This window comes from Musca domestica, unplaced genomic scaffold, assembly GCF_030504385.1.
Source record: "Musca domestica strain aabys unplaced genomic scaffold, Musca_domestica.polishedcontigs.V.1.1 143, whole genome shotgun sequence".
Lineage (NCBI taxonomy): Eukaryota > Metazoa > Arthropoda > Insecta > Diptera > Muscidae > Musca > Musca domestica.
Window position 1 is genome coordinate 1,482,345 of NW_026712197.1, and position 19,124 is coordinate 1,501,468.

Genomic DNA, 19,124 nt, shown 5'->3' on the forward strand with positions numbered 1-19,124 from the left:
TCCCCCATATAACGGTATCTCCCGATAGACGGTATTTTTAAGATTTGAGCAATATTCAATTCATCGGAATCGTTTCAAATTTCGTATTGGAAGATCTTAATGGGTACTACAGCCTACAACAACTTCGTACATTCCCCATATAACGGTTCTCATTTGAGTGGTAGTTTTCGTTTCTCTTTTTTATACCCTACACCACAAGGTGGTCAGGGTATTATGTCTTTGTGCATTTGTTTGTAACAGGCAGAAGGAAACGAGATAGACCCATAGATCCTTTTGATGATCTGCATAGAATCACATTCTGAGTCGATTTATGCATGTCCGTCCGTCCGTCTGTCCATGTATTTTTGTAAACAAAGTGCAGTTCGCATTTATTGCCCTATCCAGATGAAATTTTGCACAAATCATTTGTTTGGTCCAAGGACGAACCCTATTGAAATTGGAGATAATCGGTCAAAATTTAGATATAGCTCCCATATATATCTTCGTCCGATTTCCTTTTTATTGAGTACCAAACGTGTAATATCAGTCCGAATAGTATGGAATTTTGCACGTACGATCAGATTGGACCTCAAAATAAGTATGCCAAATTTGATCGAAATCGGTTCAGATATAGCTATGGCTTCCATATATATTGTTCATCCGATTTGTTATTTTTGTCCTCCGCAGCCGTAATATGCACTCTGTAACAACAATATTTGGGGAAATTTATCAAATACAGCTCAGAAATACATTTGCTAAATTTTATCGAGATCGGTTCAGATTTGGATATAGCTCCCATATATAACTTCGTCCGATTTAATTTGGATTGTGCACCAAACGTCTAATATTTGCCCAAATTGGATGAAATTTGCCACTTACGACCGAATTGAGTCTAGAAGTTAGTATGCCAAATTTGGTGAAGATCGGTTCAGATATAGCTATAGCTCCCATATATATTATTCATCCGATTTGTAATTTTTGTCCTCCGCAGACGTAATATGCACTCTGTAACTACAATATTTGGGGAAATATATCAAATACAGCTTAGAAATACATTTGCAAAATTTTATCGAGATCGGTTCAGATTTGGATATAGCTCCCATATATAACTTCGTCCGATTTACCTTTTACTGTACACCAAACGTCTAATATTTGCCCAAATAGGATGGAATTTGGCATATGCGACCGAATTGAGTCTAGAAGCTAGTATGACAAATTTGGTGAAGATCAGTTCAGATATAGCTATAGCTCCCATATATACTGTTCATCCGATTTGTCATATTTGTTACCCACAGCCGTAATATGCACTCCGTAAAACGATATTCAGGAAATATATCAAATACAGCTCAGAAATATCTTTGCCAAATTTTATCGAGATCGGTTCCGATTTGGATATAGCTCCCATATATATTTTTATCCGATTTCAAGTTAATTGTGCACCAAATGGGCAATACAAGTCCGAATTTAAAAGATACAAATGCTTCGGCATATTTAGTCCTTTGCACTTTAAATTATAATTATAATCATAGCGTGTATGATTGAATTCTCCCATAAAAACTGTTAATTGTTATGCGCAGCTCTACTAATTAGCAAAGTGGTGTAGGGTATCATAAAGACGGCCCCGCCCGACTTTAAGACTTTCTTTAATGTTTTTTTTTTTTTTTTGAAAATTCTCAAGTTCCTTCCAAATGGTGGAGGGTATTAAAAGATCGGCCCAGCTGAACTTAGCTGCTGTTTTACTCGTTCCTCCTTTTGTTTGAGATAAAGTTTTACATTAGCCAAGAATATTACCTACCTTAAATTGCCATCATTAAAACACATTGTTACTTGTAGCGAATACATTTATTACCATTAAATACGATTTAAGTTTTAAGTATTCTCTGAAGGCATTATGCATAAATGTTTAAAAGTATGTATGTTTTACATAAATAATGAATAATAAATAAATTAATACAATACGGACGTTGACACTTTGTATCCGGTTAATTTAATGCATAACTCCTCCTGCTTTGCAAAATCAATGAATTCGTTTGTATTCATCTCATTTTCTTAAAAGACATTAAATTGGATTAATGGAGTTTTGTAATAGCAAACATCATCTCTTAAGCATAATTATAACAAATAACAATAAATAGAAGTCTATAAATATTTCATGTTTTCTAAAAGCTCACAAAGGATCCATAATTTACATTCTACAGTTCAACATGGGTTGTTTGAAGGGATAGGAAAGGAGTTATCTAAACAATCTTGGAGTGTAATGAATAAATGCTAAAGTGGAATTACAATTAGGTATTTTGGTTTCTCTACTTCAAGTCCATACATACTTAACATTGGGAAATCCCATGTTCAACTGTAACATTATCTTTATCTCTGTCTTAACATTATTAAATAATTATTAAATTAAAAAAAAAAAAAACTATGAGATCTATGATATATATGTGTGTATATTTAAACATATTTGTTGCCATACATTTATCTCTCAGACTATAAATATAATTCATATAATTTGAAAAATAAATTAATGTAATGAGTTATACTTCTATCACCAATCATACGTTTCCACACAGTTTCTTAAAGGTATTGCGATTTTTCTAATTCGAGGTATTGAAAGTCTAAAGGTGCAAGTACGAAAAAAGCTTGAAGTCATGACTAGGCTAGGTCAAATTATTATGGAAAACGACGGGAGGATTTTAGTGCGGCTCTGTAATCCCTTTATGAAATATCACCAAATATTCCTAGCCATGACTTCAAGCTTGTTATGTACTTACACCTTAATTCATGAGGGACTCGAGTCTGCCAGAACTGGATTACCACTTTTAAGAATAGGTGTGTCTGGTTACCCTAAAATTTGTAACAATTGTTACAAATTCTTACTGGAAGTCGTCTGTTAACCCGAAAGAGAGCGGTTGGAGAGAGAAATTTTGACAGTTCTTTCAGTGAGAGTTTGCAAATTCTTGCTGGACGAATTTCTTCTTGCAATCTCTTGCAACTCTTCTTCTTCTCATTCATCGACATTCAATCAGATGTTTTCTATTGTTTATTTATTTCTTTTTGTGATTTTAATTTGAAAATATTGTTTTGGAATTAGCAAGACTAATTGTTTTTGGAAATGTTAATATGTAATAAGAAAATAAAAGACTATTTACATCATTTTTATTTAAAAAACTTGTAAAATTAGTATTGGTTCCTTTGTTTTAATTCTCCTTATGGGGGACAAATTTGTTTGTTTTGACAAATCAGCTGATTAGTTGCAAGCTTCTGCTGGAATAGCGTCTGTTTACTTTTCGCATTTTCCTTGCAAAAGAGAATAAAACTACCTTACTCTCTCAGAAAGAAGTTGCTGGACAATTCCTGCTGGAAAAGTAACCAGACACACCTAATATCAAAATTTCTGAACAGTTTGTAATTTACAAATACTTTGTACGTATTTTTGGGCAAGGTTGTGGCGCTGAGAAAACTCAATAATTAAAGCAAAAAATAAATCATACCATAGTTATTAATAATTTATTTAATTATTTCCAATAATTTCCAATTATGTTATAATTTAAATTCACATTTAGAACCTTGGAGGTGAATGAATTTTTGGATTTTCGGATGAAACTAAATGCTTATGATATTAGAAACATGATAACATGGAAAAATCCGGAACCTCAATTCATTTTTCAGGATTTCCTATTAAATTACGAAAAATTACGAAAAGGTATCAAATAAACATTTGTGGAATTTGCAATTTTGAATATCTTCTGAGTTGTGATTTTCCAATTTGGCCAACCTGTCATTTTCCAGATCTTTCCGAATTCAGTCATAATCTCTACACAATCTTCCCAAAGATATCGGATTTGGATACAAAACAGATACAAATGCTGTATGGCAGTCTCCTCTAATATCGGAAAGTAATGTCAAAGGAAATTCCAAAAAACAACACTGGAATTTTATACGAATATCGGTCAAAACTCGGAGAAAACCTATGAAGTTTTATGAAAAACTCTAAAATTAAGAAGTTAAAGTCATTTCAAACAAGCATACCTGTCTCTGTATTTTCTGTTTCTCAGATTTGTGTATTTACAAATGGATTGACAACATTTCATTGTCAAAATGTGTATTTATTTTGACAATGAGATGTTGTCGAACGAATAATTTTGAAAAAAATTGTTTGCATGGCTTTTATTTTTTGAGCTACAAAATAAGACACGTGTTTAGGCGTTTTAAAATTGACATCAAAATGTAAACAAATAGAGCTGAAAACCGCAAGTGGCTATCATTTGAGCACTCCAGCATTTAAATGTGAATAAATCTTTTGAGTCTCGTACCATCGCTCGTTACGGTGATACTAGTAGCTTGGTAGTGTAGCCAACGTCAAGAAAGCGGACTAAAGAAAACAGCAACATCAGCAGAAATAGTTCGAAAAGTAAAGAAGCGACTTGATCGAAACCCGCGTCGCAGTGGCCAAAAAATGGCTCAGGAGCTGAACGCAATATTCTATTCGGCAAATATTGAAAAATGAGCTCGGGGTGGAGCCATTGAAATTCCAAAAAGTGCAAGAACTTACACCGCAACAGAAAGAAAATAGACTCAAAAGAGCTTCTTCGCTTGGCCGAAAGTGGTGAACTGCCGAATTTGGTTTTCTCCGATGAGAAAACATTCGTTGTCCAGCAGTTTGTAAACAGACAAATTGATCGCGTTTACTTGCCAAAGAGGTCAGCTGAAAATGTGCACCTTCGGTTGGCCACGAGAACTTAAGCGCCAACCATGGTGATAGAGTGGGCCGCCATAACAGCCGATGGTCACTCTCCGCTCGTATTAATCGACCGTGGCATCAGAATAAAGGCCGAATATTATCGAATGGTTACAAAATGAGGTTCCTCACCTCATTTCCAGCGCACAATGGCCACCAAAATCTCCGGATACCAATCTGTTGGACTATTGTGTCTGGAGTATTTTGGAAAGCAAGGTTGGCACTAAAAAATACGAAAGTTTCGATAACATCAAGCAAGCGCTTCGCCGGGAATGAGCCAAAATACCGCAGAGCAACATTCGGTCAGCGTGTGACGGTTCCATTGGCCGTATGAAGGCCATAATTCGTGCCAAAGGTGACAAATCTAAACTTATTCTAAATCTTGATGCTATTTCCGACATTTTTTGCTTTTTTCAATAAAATTTCAAAAAAATGTGAAAATTATGGCGTTTGACTTTGTTGCAGTTTTTATCTCACCCTATATATGAATTCCTGATGATAAGATTTAGACTCTTGACGTCTTCCAGGACCTATAGTTGTTTTTTTATACAAATGATTTGGAAGAATATTTTGACATTTAAAAGAAGGTTTTAAAAGGTATTTAAAAAAAAGAACGCAAAAGATCCCTTTATTAACTCCTTTAGGGTTTGACTTTTTCTGTCGAAATCTTTGTCGTATTTTTATTTGCAATATTGCCGAAGACAGTATATACCTAAAATGTACGAATTCCGGGGAATCTTAACCCGAAAATGTCCAAAAGAGTTGAAAAGGGGGAAAATTGTCTCCTCAATTTGGGTTACATTTCGATGTAAACTTTCAAAACATCCAACACGTGTCTTCTTTTGTTAGCTCTACTTTCATAATCTGCTGGATTTTCCCCGAAATTATGTTTTGTGTTGCAAAGTGTAATTTTTCGGTAATTGTAAAATTTCTGGGAAAATCCAAAATAATTTCGAAATTTTTGGCATTTTATGCGGGTAAAGCTCGTGAGTCTTATACGAAATTTTTCGAAATTCTCAGTAATTTTAGAATTTGTTTGACTTATAGGCTCAGCTCACCTTTGAACTAGGACGCATATAGATTTCGTCAATGTCGTACCCAATCGTATATATTCTTATGATATAATCTTTTTTAGACGCTCTTGCTCTTATACTTTTGTTAAAACCAAAAGAAGGAAGAGTACACTGCAATAATGGTTTGACATAAATTATTATGTATTTTTACCCTCAGCCTAATGGCTATAGAGGGTATATATCATTTAAACCAGACGCCGAAAAACTCGCTAGAATTTGTTCAAAGAGAGAAAAAAATTGAGCAAACTCCATTTTTCAATGCTCGAATATGAGTGAGCATATTTCCTCGTTTTTGAGTGGGAGCGAAATTCTTTCAAAATTTGAGCAGATTCTACTCTTGCCGAGCACTCTTTTAATTTTTATTATAACGTTGTTGTGTATCTATGTATAAACTTTTTATGAAACTCGTACTCTTCAAGCACTCCCGTTCACGAGCAAGTTTCACTCCCAAGCAAAAACGAGCAAATCTGTGCTCTGGTTTTGAAAAATCAACTTCTATCTGCTTATCTCACTCTCCACGAAAAAAATTGCTGAAAAATTCTTGCCTGGAAAATATTTCCATTTCAACAACATTTCAACCTTATTTTCAGTCAATATCTCCCCGCTTTCATCTAAGCCTGAAACGATAATGGTGATTTTGCTATCCTATAATGTTTATGACGTTTTTTTTTTTTTTTTTTGAAATGAGAATCGTATTATATTTGAATATAGATTACCTTTTTTCTATGTGATCGCAGGTAGTTCGTGTGGAAGTTTAAGGGATTTACGTTCAAATACGATTTATACTACATATATATGTATGTAAGTTTGTAGGTGTGTGTAATTTCTTTGGGTATTCAAATCCAACAAAACAAGAGGTTAATGGGATGTTTTAAACGTTTCATATTCATTCAGTTTTTTTTTCTGTTATCGCCATGGGTATCTGATTTTATCAGGGACTTAAGCAATGTCTCATCTGCTTTCATTCCACGTGGGTGATTTCTTCAAAGAGATTTACATTTGATTTCGATTCCAATTGCCTTTCCAGCAAAAGAATGGTAAGCCACATACATCCACATTAACATCTTGTTTAAGCCGTTCCTAGTCTTGTCCAAATGCCAGAGATTGGGGAAATTGGGATTGGACGCCAGCGGCTGGGCCAAGTGTGGTTTGTTGCTGCTGCTGTTTACCCATTTGTGGCTGGGGCTGATGTTGCAGGGCTAGTTGCGGCTGCTGCTGTTGCACCCCCGCAGCAGCCATATTTGTTACAATGGTATATTGTGAGGGCAAGCTTTGTGGTTGCTGCTGCTGCTGCTGTTGTTGTTGCTGCTGCTGTTGCATGGCCAATTGTGGATTTAACATTACGGCATAACCCGACATTGCAGCTGTCGTCTGAACATTGGTATTAAACATTGAATGTTGTTGCTGAAAATGATGCGGATATCCATGTCCGCCCGAACCGCCGATGCCGCCCGCACCTGGTCCAAATGGGGAAGGCATGAAACCACTGGTTAGATTTATATAACCTTGCTGATTTATGGTCGTTGGCTGTATATAGAGCATGGGCTGTTGAGTGTGCACCATATCGATGGAGGGCGTCTGACGCATGGCCTTTTGAAATTTTTCATATTCCACATAGTGTTTCAGACGCAGTTCATCCTCTTCGATAAGTTGCCGTTGACGTAGCAAGAGTAGGCGTTGATGTTGTGTCGCTCCCAAACGGGTGCTGCACAATTGACTGACCAGTGAATCGAGGTTGTGTTTGATATCCGATTGTATAACCGTGGGCAAGAGATTGGGATGAGTGGCGGCCAGTGACATGGGTTCTTCCTGGGCTAGGGCTAGGCGCCCGGCCGATTCGACCAGATCTTGTGGTATATAGGGATAGGGATGAAGAGCTGTTGGTTGTTGCTGAATGGGTGTAACAAATGGCAAAGGTATTTGTGTGGTTGGGGCTAACTGTTGTTGTTGTTGTTGTTGCTGCTGCGGCTGTTGTTGGAGTTGGGATTGCTGCTGCTGTTGTTGGGACTGTTGATTTGTTTGACCTGCCGCCGTCGTTTGTTGACTGACAACATTGGCCATTGTTTGATTGAACAATTGTTGCTGCTGCTGCTGTTGTTGTTGTTGCAATTGTTGTTGTTGTAGCTGCAAATCAGCTTGTATGGCATTGGATCGTTGTATTTGTTGTTGTATCTGCTGTTGCAGTTGTTGCTGCAACTGGGCCGCCGGTTCCATGTTATAGACTGGAGCCGCAGTGGGGGCATGCGAAGGCACAACAACAGCGGCGGCAGCCCCTGCCGTGGCTGGTTTTTGTATTCCCACTGTCGAGCCCAAAGGCTGATAGTTTAGCGATGAGGGCGATAACAGTTCCGTGGGTGTATTATAGCTATTATTGGCTGTACTATTGGCGGCCTGTAAATCAATTGTGGGCCTTAGAATGGCCACTGTGACCGGCACCACAAATGGTTGTTCCTGTGTGGGTGTGGTATCCTGTTGTTCTTGTAATAGCTGTTGTTGTTGTTGTAATTGCTGCTGTTCGGCAGCTTGCTGCTCTTGTACCCGGCTTACACAAAAACGCGATACCTTGCGGGCATTCAGCTCCTGTTCAGTTCTCTGCTGTTCGTGAAAGACCTCATCGGTCATCTCAACATTCCTTAGGGCAGCCAATTTTTTCTCTAAATCTGCAATACTAGTTTGGCTTAGACCACACACCCGTTGGGTATTGGTGTTGGTGGTAATGGTGGAGTCAACACTGCCACCGGAGAGGGGTGGTAGTTGGGGTGTCTCCAAACTATTTTGTTTGGAGAGTTTTTGATGCAGCTCCATGTGTTCGAAAATATTGACAATGGGCTCAACACCGGCAGTTTGCAAGGGGAATTCTGAAAATTGTTGTTGCTGTTGTTGGGGCAAGAGCTGAGATGGTTGTTGTTGCTGCTGTAATATGGGCATTGTATTCTGCATGTCATTGCAGCCACTGTTGTCCAAAGAGGTACGCCTGGAATTGAAAGTGGAAGAGCTACGTGTGGAGCTGAGCGGGCCCGTGGGCGTATCATCATCTCCCTGCACATGTAGCTGTTGTTGTTGTAGCAGTGGTGTCAATTGCTGCTGCTGTGGTGGTTGTTGTTGCTGCTGATGTTCATTGTTGATTGAAGCCACAATGGCCGAGGCAAAGGCCTGGGCATGGGTTATATTTTCCAACTCAATTTTCAATTGTTCCAACGAATGATTCGTATTACCATTGGTGGCAGCCATGACAGCATTACTTGCCTCCTCTCCCGATGGAGTGACATAGAGAGGCACAGAAGCCGTTGTGCAACCTGTACCAGCCTTGGAACCACTGTGCTGCTGCTGTTCAATTTGTGTTGTACTCTTCGACTCCCCCAACGAATTACTATCCTCTGCAGCATTGGTGTTCGGCAAGACCACCGGATTTACAAAGAACCGGGAAATTTTACGCCCTGCCATACTATTTTCCGGGGTATTTGAATTGTTCGGTATGGAACCTCTGAAATCATAGGGCGGTGAGGAATTTTCTGTGGTACACTCATCACTGCTGATATTGCCCAAATCCTCCTTTTTAATGTCCTGCAACGAGTCCTTGATGATATTCACATTGGGATATTCATTTTGCAGGAAATCGACATACTGTGAGCGTGGTGGAAACACCGAATTAGGGGTAATGGTGTTTTCCGGTGAGTAATCCGATGTGATTGTGGTGTATTCCGAAGCGGTACTGGTCTTACGGGATGTGGAATCCGAATTGTTGGCATTCTCTTGATAACTGTTTGTCGACGATTCGGGGGCAATGGTGTTGGGTGGAAGTGCTTGGGTGGCAACTTCATTGTATTGGCTATTGGTCACCTGACCCGCGGTGGTGGTGGAGTTGTTAAGAGTTTCTTGATTTTCCAAAACACCATTGGAAATTGCATTCAATTTGGAATCCGTTGAGTTGGTTACATTGAGGGCTGGCATTCCATTGTTTATGGCCTCTGTAAATGTTGTCTGTGGTGGCTGGCCAGCCGACACCGGAGAGTCAACAACAGAGGTCTCTGGGAGGTTTTGAGAGGATTGAATATTTTGTTGTTGAAATATTTGCTGTTGTTGGGCTGGCGATTGTTGTTGTTGTTGCTGTGAGTCATATGGGATGTATTGCGTTTGGCCATTCATAATAAATTGTCCTGCAGAGGTGGTCGGAGCAGGTGTACCTCCCATTTGCATGGATTGTGTTTGATTTTGTTGGACATATTCCAATTGCTGTTGTTGCTGGGCTGTTGGCAGTGCCTGTTGACCACTGAAATCGATTTGGGTAGGCAATGTTTGTTGAACCTGTTGTTGTGGTTGCTGCTGTGAAGCTTGAGTTTGCTGGCCAACATATTCCACTTGAGAGATCTGTGACGCCGGAGTTTGCTGGGTTATGTATTCCACCTGTTGGGAAAGTTGTGATTGCTGCTGTGTTGCAGGACTTTGTTGGCTTATATATTCCATTTGGGTAGCAGGTTGTTGTTGTTGAGGGGCAGGACTTTGCTGGGTTATATATTCCAGCTGGGTAACCTGTGGTGTTTGTTGTTGCTGTGGCTGCGGAGCTGGACTTTGCTGCGTTATATATTCCATTTGTGGAGGGAGTTGTTGTTGCTGTTGTTGGCTTACATACTCCACTTGAGGCATTTGGGATTGTTGTTGTTGCTGTTGCTGCTGTGGAACCTGGCTTTGTTGGCTCATATATTCCACTTGACCAAGTTGGCTTGCCTGCTGGCTAGGTGTTTGAAAATCAGGCTGGATTTGTTGCTGTGGCGTCTGCTGGGCCGGTGGAGTTTGGATAGTAACAAAATCATGTTGTATTTGGGGCTGTTGTTGTTGTTGCTGCTGTTGTTGTTGTTGTTGTGGTATGAATTCAAGTTGGGTTTGAGCGATGTAAGTATTTTGTTGCGGTTGTGGCTGGCTAACCATTTGATTTTGTTGCGAGACAGTTTGATTGCTAATGAACTCAGTTTGACCAACATGTTGTATTGTCTGTTGGTTCGAAACGAACTCAGGCTGTGCAACTTGTTGGGTCTGAGCTGGTGGTGTTGTATGCTGTGGCTGCTGTTGCTGCTGAGCTACATATTCAATCGGCGTTGATGTTGCTGTTGAACCTGAACTTGTTGTATGTTGGAGCTTGTTGGGCTATAAACTCAACCTGTGGAATAAATTCCACTTGAGTTTGCTGTGGCTGTTGCGGGGCAACATATTCCCGGTTAATTTGATTTTGTTGTTGTATAGCTTGTGGTTGTTGTGGGTGGAGAAAATCAGGTTGGGTTTGATGTGCCTGTATCGGGGGAGTTTGATGTTGTGACACAAACTCCGGTTGGGTTTGATGTGTTTGTATGGGTGGAGTTTGTTGCTGTTGAGATACAAACTCGGGTTGGGTTTGTTGTGTTTGTATGGGAGGAGTTTGTTGCTGTTGTTGGGGTATAAACTCCGGTTGGGTTTGCTGCATTTGCATTGGAGGCGTTGGTTGGGGGACATATTCAATTGTGGGTTGTTGTTGTTGCTGTTGCTGTGTCATATATTCAATTTGTTGTTGCTGTTGTGGTTGGGTTATAACTTCCAACTGCCCCTGTTGGGGTTGCTGTTGAGTGACGTATTCAATTTGTCCTTGAGGTTGTTGTTGCACCAACTGTGCACTTTGTTGGCTTAAATATTCCACTTGAGCTTGTGATGGCTGCTGTTGAGTCACCTGTGGTTGTTGTTGTTGTGTCACAAAATCCATTTGTGATGGTTGCTGGTTTTGTTGAACCACCATTTCAGCCGCATTGCTTTGTCCAGCAGCTGTAAAGGTCATTTGTTGTTGTTGTACCTGTGGTTGGGAATAGCTCTGACCCGGCTGACTGGCCGGTTGTAATATGGCATTTAAAGAATTGGCCAATGAAATTTGACTAGAATTATAAAATTGCGGCTGTGTTGTGGGTGCCGTATTTGTGGTGGGTGATGTTATCTGATCCTCCTGTGACCCAGACGAAGATATGGGTGTCGATTGGAATTGTAAATATGTTTGAGGTCGGTTTGGATCATTCAGTGGCAACTGAGATTGCTGTTGATCCCCAACAAGCTGTGACGTTCCCGTTCCCGTATGCATATGATTCGATTGCTTTTGACTAGCCTTGGTGCCATCCTCATCTTCCTCCGAGTCCACTTCATCTTCTTCCTCTTCTTCTTCCACATTTTCCGGCAACATTTCACGTTGTTTCTGCAGAGCAATTTTCTCCAAACGGGATTTTTCATTTTGCAACTGGAACTGAGTTTGACGTTGGACCCGTTCTTTGAGCAGCGAAAATACTTGCACCTTCAACAAACGCACAATGGCTCGGGCATCTTCTTCGGTAATCAGGTTCTCCTGCATCATATCATCACAGACACGTTCACAATCGTCGTTGACCACATCGTATTCGAATTGTATGGCCTCGTTTTCTTTGTGTTTCGAGGAGCGTTTTTTCGGATCTAGGAAACGTAGACGAAATTCGATGACATTATTGTTGGGATTTTCCAAAAAGGCCTCAGTGGAGGTAGGTTCCACTCGAATGCCAATGTCCTCTTCAAAAAACTCAGAATTTAGCAGATCCTTGCATTTCGGACGATCCTCCTTTTTGAGTTCTATGCACTTCTCAATAATCTCCCTTACCTTGGGATCTTCCACCTTGGTTAAGGCCGCCGGTTTGATACCGGATATAACCTTCTTATAAATCTGGGCCGGACCCTTACACTCACTATAGGGATATTCGGAGACAGCCATTTCCAACATGCACATGCCAAAGGCATACACATCCACTGATTCGTCATAATGTTCCTCATACATTTCGGGTGCCATAAATTCCGGCGTGCCAATTACCGATTTGGCATGTGAACGATTCTTCAAAGTGGCCAGACCCAGATCACCGATTTTTACACTACCCGTGGTGCCGGTTATGAAAATGTTGTCACACTTCAAGTCACGATGTATAATGGGCAGGGGTCGGGTATGCAGAAAATGCAGACCCTTGAGTATTTGACGACACCATGACTTCAAGACTTTGGGATTGATTTTCTTGAAACGTTTCAAATAGGACTTCAGGGTGCCAGAAAGCATTAGCTCTGTGACCAAAACGATATTTTTCTTGCGGGCAACGCTAAACTCCCAATAGGTATAGAAACGTACGATATTGGGGTGTTGTAGCTTCTTCAACATATCGGCCTCTTCGCGAAAACGTTTCCTTTCGCTTTTCTTCACCTGTTTGTCGAGCAATTCACACCAGGCCACAGCCACACCAGTCTCAGTGTCCAGGCCACGGTAGACTGTCTTGAAACTTCCTCGACCCACTTCTTTGTCGTATTTAAAGAAACGACCACAAGGTGACATGGCCACCGGCTCATCGTCATCATCCTTTGTTGAAATTGTGGATGTGGTTGATGTTGAGACCGGCACAGGAGTAGCGGGAGCACTTGACGATGTTGTTGTTGTGGCTATTTTTGGTATTTGCAGATTATTTTTCTGTGAATCTGTTTGGGGACTTTCAGCATCAGCGACTGTGGTCTCCGAGGGCCCATCTGTTGTGGTAGTGGATGTTTCCGATTTCAGCTCTTGTCCCTTTTCTTCTTCTTCTACTCCTCCTTCCTTTTCCTTGGTTTGTTGTTGCTCATCTTGGGATTTTTCCTTCGATTTTTGTTTTTCTCGCTCCTCCGGGCCCACATCTTTCGCGCCACCATCTTCAACACGCGACAATTTCGAGGTACCTTTTGCCACTACACTACATTCAGCAACTTGTTCCTCCAGCTTCTCTTCAACCTTAAACCCTACACGTTTCGAGTGTTTTACACCGCGCGTTGATTTCGATTCTTTTTCCGGTGTACTGGGAGATTCTCGTAGTTTCAATTCAACACCCTCTGGTCTGACAATACGCGTCGGTGTTGGTGTCACTGGCCTTATAATTTCAACACCCGTTAAATCTGTATTGCTGGTACGTGTGGGTGTACGAAACTGTTCCTCCAGATGTTCAGCTTCACGCGATAACATTTCAATGTTGTCATCGTAATCTCGAGGAAATTCTGTTTCCAATTCCAAATAGTTTGTGGTAACATTGCGTGCGGGCGTTTCCACACTTTTTCGTATGAAACGCATATTGGGGTTATATTTTTGCATGGCCATGGAACTTTCACGGCTATTGCTACGTTCGCCATACTTGCTAGAATATAATTTGGATGATTTGCTCGATGATGTACGCGATTTCGATTCGGATCTTGATGATTTTCTGTCCTCCATTTTTGAATGAATGTCTCTTTTTTTAATTCTCTTTGCCAATTTTATAGCGAATTCTAGCAAGGAGTTTTATTATTTTTTGGTACTTAACTATGTATACGGATCTGTATTGAATTAAGAATATAATAATGGATTAACATTTTCACAATTATTTATGCACATTGAAATGAAAATCTCAAAGAAAGAACCACCAACGAATGCAACTAAAAGTGGGGGGAAAGAAGCAAAAAAAAACAAAAGAAATCGTGCTTGGAACATAAGAAGTACCTCAGTAAATTATGTATTTCTATCAATTTTTTGATTTTTGCACATTTTTTGGGAAGCAAAAAAGTTAAGTAGTAACAAGGAAAAGATTGAAACCAAAAGCATATTTGCTTAAATTTTTCAAAGAGCTTTTTAATCAAAAAAGTTCTCCCGCAGGTGCAAAATATCTATTGTGCAATTTTACCAAATATGCTGTACAAAAGACTCGAATTAAAAGCATTTGCAAAGGCATTACAAAAAAGGATACATACATAGCCACCAAGAAAAAAAACGGAAATAAAAAACAAAAGTAAATTTAAGAATTTTCTTTATTTGAAAAATAAAAAAATAAACAAATATTATTAATAATTAATAACACCAAACCAAATAAACTCTTAAACATAAAGAATATAAATAGATTAAAAAATATTAATCAATATCTATGTATAAACCCCTCGGTCATGGTCATGTTTTTAACATCCCTTTTTTAACATGAAAGACATATAAAGCTTTTCCTTTTCGCTAAAAATCCAAATAATATTTTAAGATCTGTCTACTTTGAGAAATTTAAAAAAAAATTATAAAAAAATATATTTGGGAGTTTAGCTATATCTAATCCAATTTTCAACAAAATCCATCATCGGTACACAATAAACATGAAATCAGATGAAAAATATATGGGAGACATACCCAATTCTGAATGGATTTCTAAAACGAGTAAAAAAGCTGTCAGCTGTACAATTCTGCTAAAATCATAAAAATACCGAATGTAGCCGTTATATTAAAGTTTATACGACGATGTACAATATTCAAATGCGAAACTTGAAAAAAAATCAGTAAATAATAAGCTAAAATCATGAAAATACCGAATATAGGGAGGTACAGTTATATGGGGGCTATACCAAAACGTGGACCTGCAAAGACAATTTTCCGTCATAGCCTGTAGTATCCATAACGAATTTCAAATACCAAATTTAAAATAATTCCGGGGAATAATGCCGCTATAACCATTAAAATACCGAATATGGGGAGGTGCGGTTATATGGGGGCTATAAGAAGACGTGGCCAACCAAACACCAAATTCGAAACAGTTCCGGTGAATAATGTAGCTAAAATCATGAAAATACCGAATGTGCTATACCAAAACGTGGACCTATATGGCCCATTTTCAATACCAAAAGTCCTGCAGACATAATATACATTTGAATAAAATTTTATCAATCTACTTCATTTCGTTCAGAAGCTAGAGTGATTTCCACAGACGAACAGACATCGCTAAATCAACATAGAATTTTATGTGGGGTCTAAAATTTATATTTCGAGGTGTTAAAAACGGAGTGACAAACTAAATATATCCTCCTTACTATGGTGGAGGGTATAAACAATTAGCAGAAGTATTTCTATGCTATATCTGATGGATGACAACGAATATAAGATATCAATGACAGCAAAAACCAAAATAGCAAATCGGATGAAAAATATATATGGGAACTATAGCTACATCTCAACCGATTTTCACCAAATTTGACACACCTTTTTCCAAGCTAAGTTCAGTCGCATATGTCTAAATCTATTGAGTTCGACGGGTTTATATTACCCACTTGATGCGCAATAAACTTGGTATCGGATGAAGATATACAGGGTGAGATGAAAAAAATGCATCCAACTTTCCAAAGGCATTCGGCAAATATTGAAAAATGAGCTCGGGGTAAAGCCACTAAAATTCCAAAAAGTGCAAGAACTTACACCGCAACAGAAAGAAAATACACTCAAAAGAGCTAAAGAGTTGCTTTGCTTGGCCGAAAGTGGTGAACCGCCGAACTTAGTTTTCTCCGATGAGAAAACATTCGTTGTCCAGCAGTTTGTAAACAAACAAATGATCGTGTTTACTTGCCAAAGAGGTCAGCTGAAAATGTGCACCTTCGGTTGGCCACCAGAACTCAAGTGCCGTCCATGGTGATGGCGTCGGCCGCCATAACGGCCAATGGTCACTCTCCGCTCGTATTAATCGACCGTGGCATCAGATTAAATGACGAATATTATGGCGACTATTATGCGACGTTAACTATTGTGTCTGGAGTATTTTGGAAAGCCAGGTTGGCACTAAAAAATACCCAGGTGTCGATCGCCTCAATCAAGCGCTTCGCCGGAAATGGGCCAAAATACCGCAGAGCAACATTCGGGCAGCGTGTGACGGTTTCATTGGCCGTTTGAAGGCCATAATTCGTATCAAAGGTGACCAATAGGAACAAATCTAAACTTATTCTAAAATTTGATGCTTTTTCCGACATTATTTGCCTTCATTCAATAAAATTAAAAAAAAGGTGTAAAAATTATGGCGTTTGACTTTATTGCAGTTTTTTTATATCACCCTGTACGTTCCAGGTATATCTATTCAAATTTTGGATCCCTTTTCCTTAGAAAACATTTAAATCCATACTTTGTTTCGAGAAGAATATTTTCTCTAGATGGATAAAAAGTTTTGCTTTGGTCATCTTTCAAATTAGGTCGAAGGCAGTCGCATATTATTGAAAAATAAATGTGGCGCAGGACGAATCTATTTTTAGATTGTCGCATTTTAATTAATGCCTTGAAGCAGAAATGGCAAAGGTAAGTGGGAAACCATTTACGACAACAAAAAAACTGCTTTACCAGTAAATGAAGGAACTACGAAATTATTTTGCGAATTTTAGAAAAACTTTTATGTATTCAAATGTCGTATGTAATCGCAAAAAGGGTCTGCATTTTATGCTAGCTACTATACTACCATGACCTCTTCTATACTAAGCCCTTTCTTAAGCTTTAGAACATTAACTTACAACAACAAAATACAAATAAAAATTGAAAATACATAAAATAAATACAAAGTGCAAAAAAGGAAAAATTAACATATAGTATAACAAAATGTACATCAATATCTTAGGCAATTGTATTTTCCTTAACTTGATGAAGACTTACTAGTTTATAATTGTATATTGCTTATAATAATTTCACACTATATACAAGGAATCCATTAAAATCCACACGACAATGAAGAAAGGATAGCAGTAGTAGTAACTTTCCAAAGGCCCGATGATTCAGAAATATGAAAATTTCAATCGCTCCATCAAACGTACCTCCTCCGATATAATTGGTTTATTTATAGATAGCAAGTGGACCGATTCCTTTATTGATTAATTCTTTCAGTTTAATTGCTAAGTGGTTATTAATTAATTATTTGGATTTTTTCTTCGCAAATTAATTTTTTCTGCAACGATTTGACCAATCCTCTTATTACCGAATTTTTTACTATAGGTGTGTCTGGTTACCCTAAAGTTTGTAACAATTGTTACAAATTGTTACTGGAAGTCGTCTGTTAACCCAAAAGTTCTGCAAAAGAGAGCGGTTGGAGAGAGAAATTTTGACAGTTCTTTCAGTGAGAGTTTGCAAATTCTTGCTGGAAAAAATTCTTCTTGCAATCTCTTGCAACTCTTCTTCTTCTCATTCATCGACATTCAATCAGATGTTTTCTATTGTTTATTTATTTCTTTTTGGGATTTTAATTTGAAAATATTGTTTTGGAATTAGCAAGACTACTAGACTAATGTGAAAAACGTAAATGTTAATATGTAATAAGAAAATAAAAGACTATTTCCAACATTTTTATTTAAAAAACTTGTAAAATTAGTATTGCTTCCTTTGTTTTAATTCTCCTTATGGGGGACAAATTGGTTTGTTTTGACAAATCAGCTGATTAGTTGCAAGCTTCTGCAGGAATACCGTCTGTTTACTTTTCGCAATTTTCTTGCAAAAGAGAATAAAACTATCTTACTCTCTCAGAAAGATGTTGCTGGACAATTCCTGCAGGAAAAGTAACCAGACACACCTTATATAAACAACCACCGAGAAAAAAACAAACGTCAAAGTGGAACAAAAAAAGACTAAACGTCAAATGTCATTTGTGTACACTGAAAAAAATAATGTAGTGGTGAAAATTGTAGCTCAGCTGATTAGATTTTACCAAGCATTTACACAGGATAAGAAAATGAAGTATGTCACAAAACCTGAAAGATTATAATGCCATGTTTACGTTAGAACTTTTTGTAGGGTTAACCTACTTTGAGAGGATTTATTTGAAGTAAAAGTAATGGGTATGACAATTTAAATCCAAATCCAGTGGGTTAACCCTCATATATATAAACGTACTATAAGTAAAGACATGGTAGAAGAATAAAGGTAGACGCATCGACACAGCTGCTGGGACAATAAACTGTCAAACCAATTTTGGAATTGAAAATGTTGAATGAAAAATTATTTAAATTTGTAAAAATTTTTGAAAAACGCGAATTATAATAACCTCCGAATAACGTCGTATAAGAAAACATATAAAAATCGACTTATATTTGAGCAAACATTCAATTTTTCAATTTTTGACATATCAATGCTCCCAAGCGTTGATGCATCTACCTGTATTCTTCTGCCATGGGTAGAACTAAGAAGGTCAAGTCATGTAATCATAAGTTTACAATTTTTTCAAATGTATATATTTGACATATCATAGTCAAAATTTATATTCATAATGAGAACTGTTTTTCATGCATTGAAATTTGACAAGTAAAATTACAGGAAATGCAGAGGTGGGAATGCTAATTTGAAATGAGGTTACCTTTATTTCATTGTGTCATGGGTAAAGTTGTAAAGGGGAATACTCAGGTACACGTGTGTTGTTTATAATATTGGTTTTACTTCTTACTCGTATTTGATAAAATAGCCAGGCGATTAAATGTACACAAGTATTTTGTTCCTTTTGTGTAAACAAGGCTCTCTTTGAACTATGTTTTTATTTTGTGTAAAGTAACAATTTTCG

At 38.2% G+C, this 19,124-nt stretch overlaps 1 protein-coding gene across 1 annotated transcript; it reads right to left on the reverse strand.

Annotated features, from left to right (window-relative positions):
* Nucleotides 1-2,907: 2,907 nt before the first annotated feature.
* Nucleotides 2,908-14,089, reverse strand: LOC131801172 (uncharacterized). The gene is made up of 2 exons (XM_059119362.1): nucleotides 10,922-14,089; nucleotides 2,908-10,854 (listed from the first exon to the last, which is right to left on the reverse strand). The coding sequence occupies exons 1-2, from the start codon at nucleotides 14,036-14,038 to the stop codon at nucleotides 6,868-6,870; spliced, it is 7,104 nt and encodes a 2,367-aa protein (XP_058975345.1). The 5' UTR covers nucleotides 14,039-14,089; the 3' UTR covers nucleotides 2,908-6,867.
* Nucleotides 14,090-19,124: the final 5,035 nt, after the last annotated feature.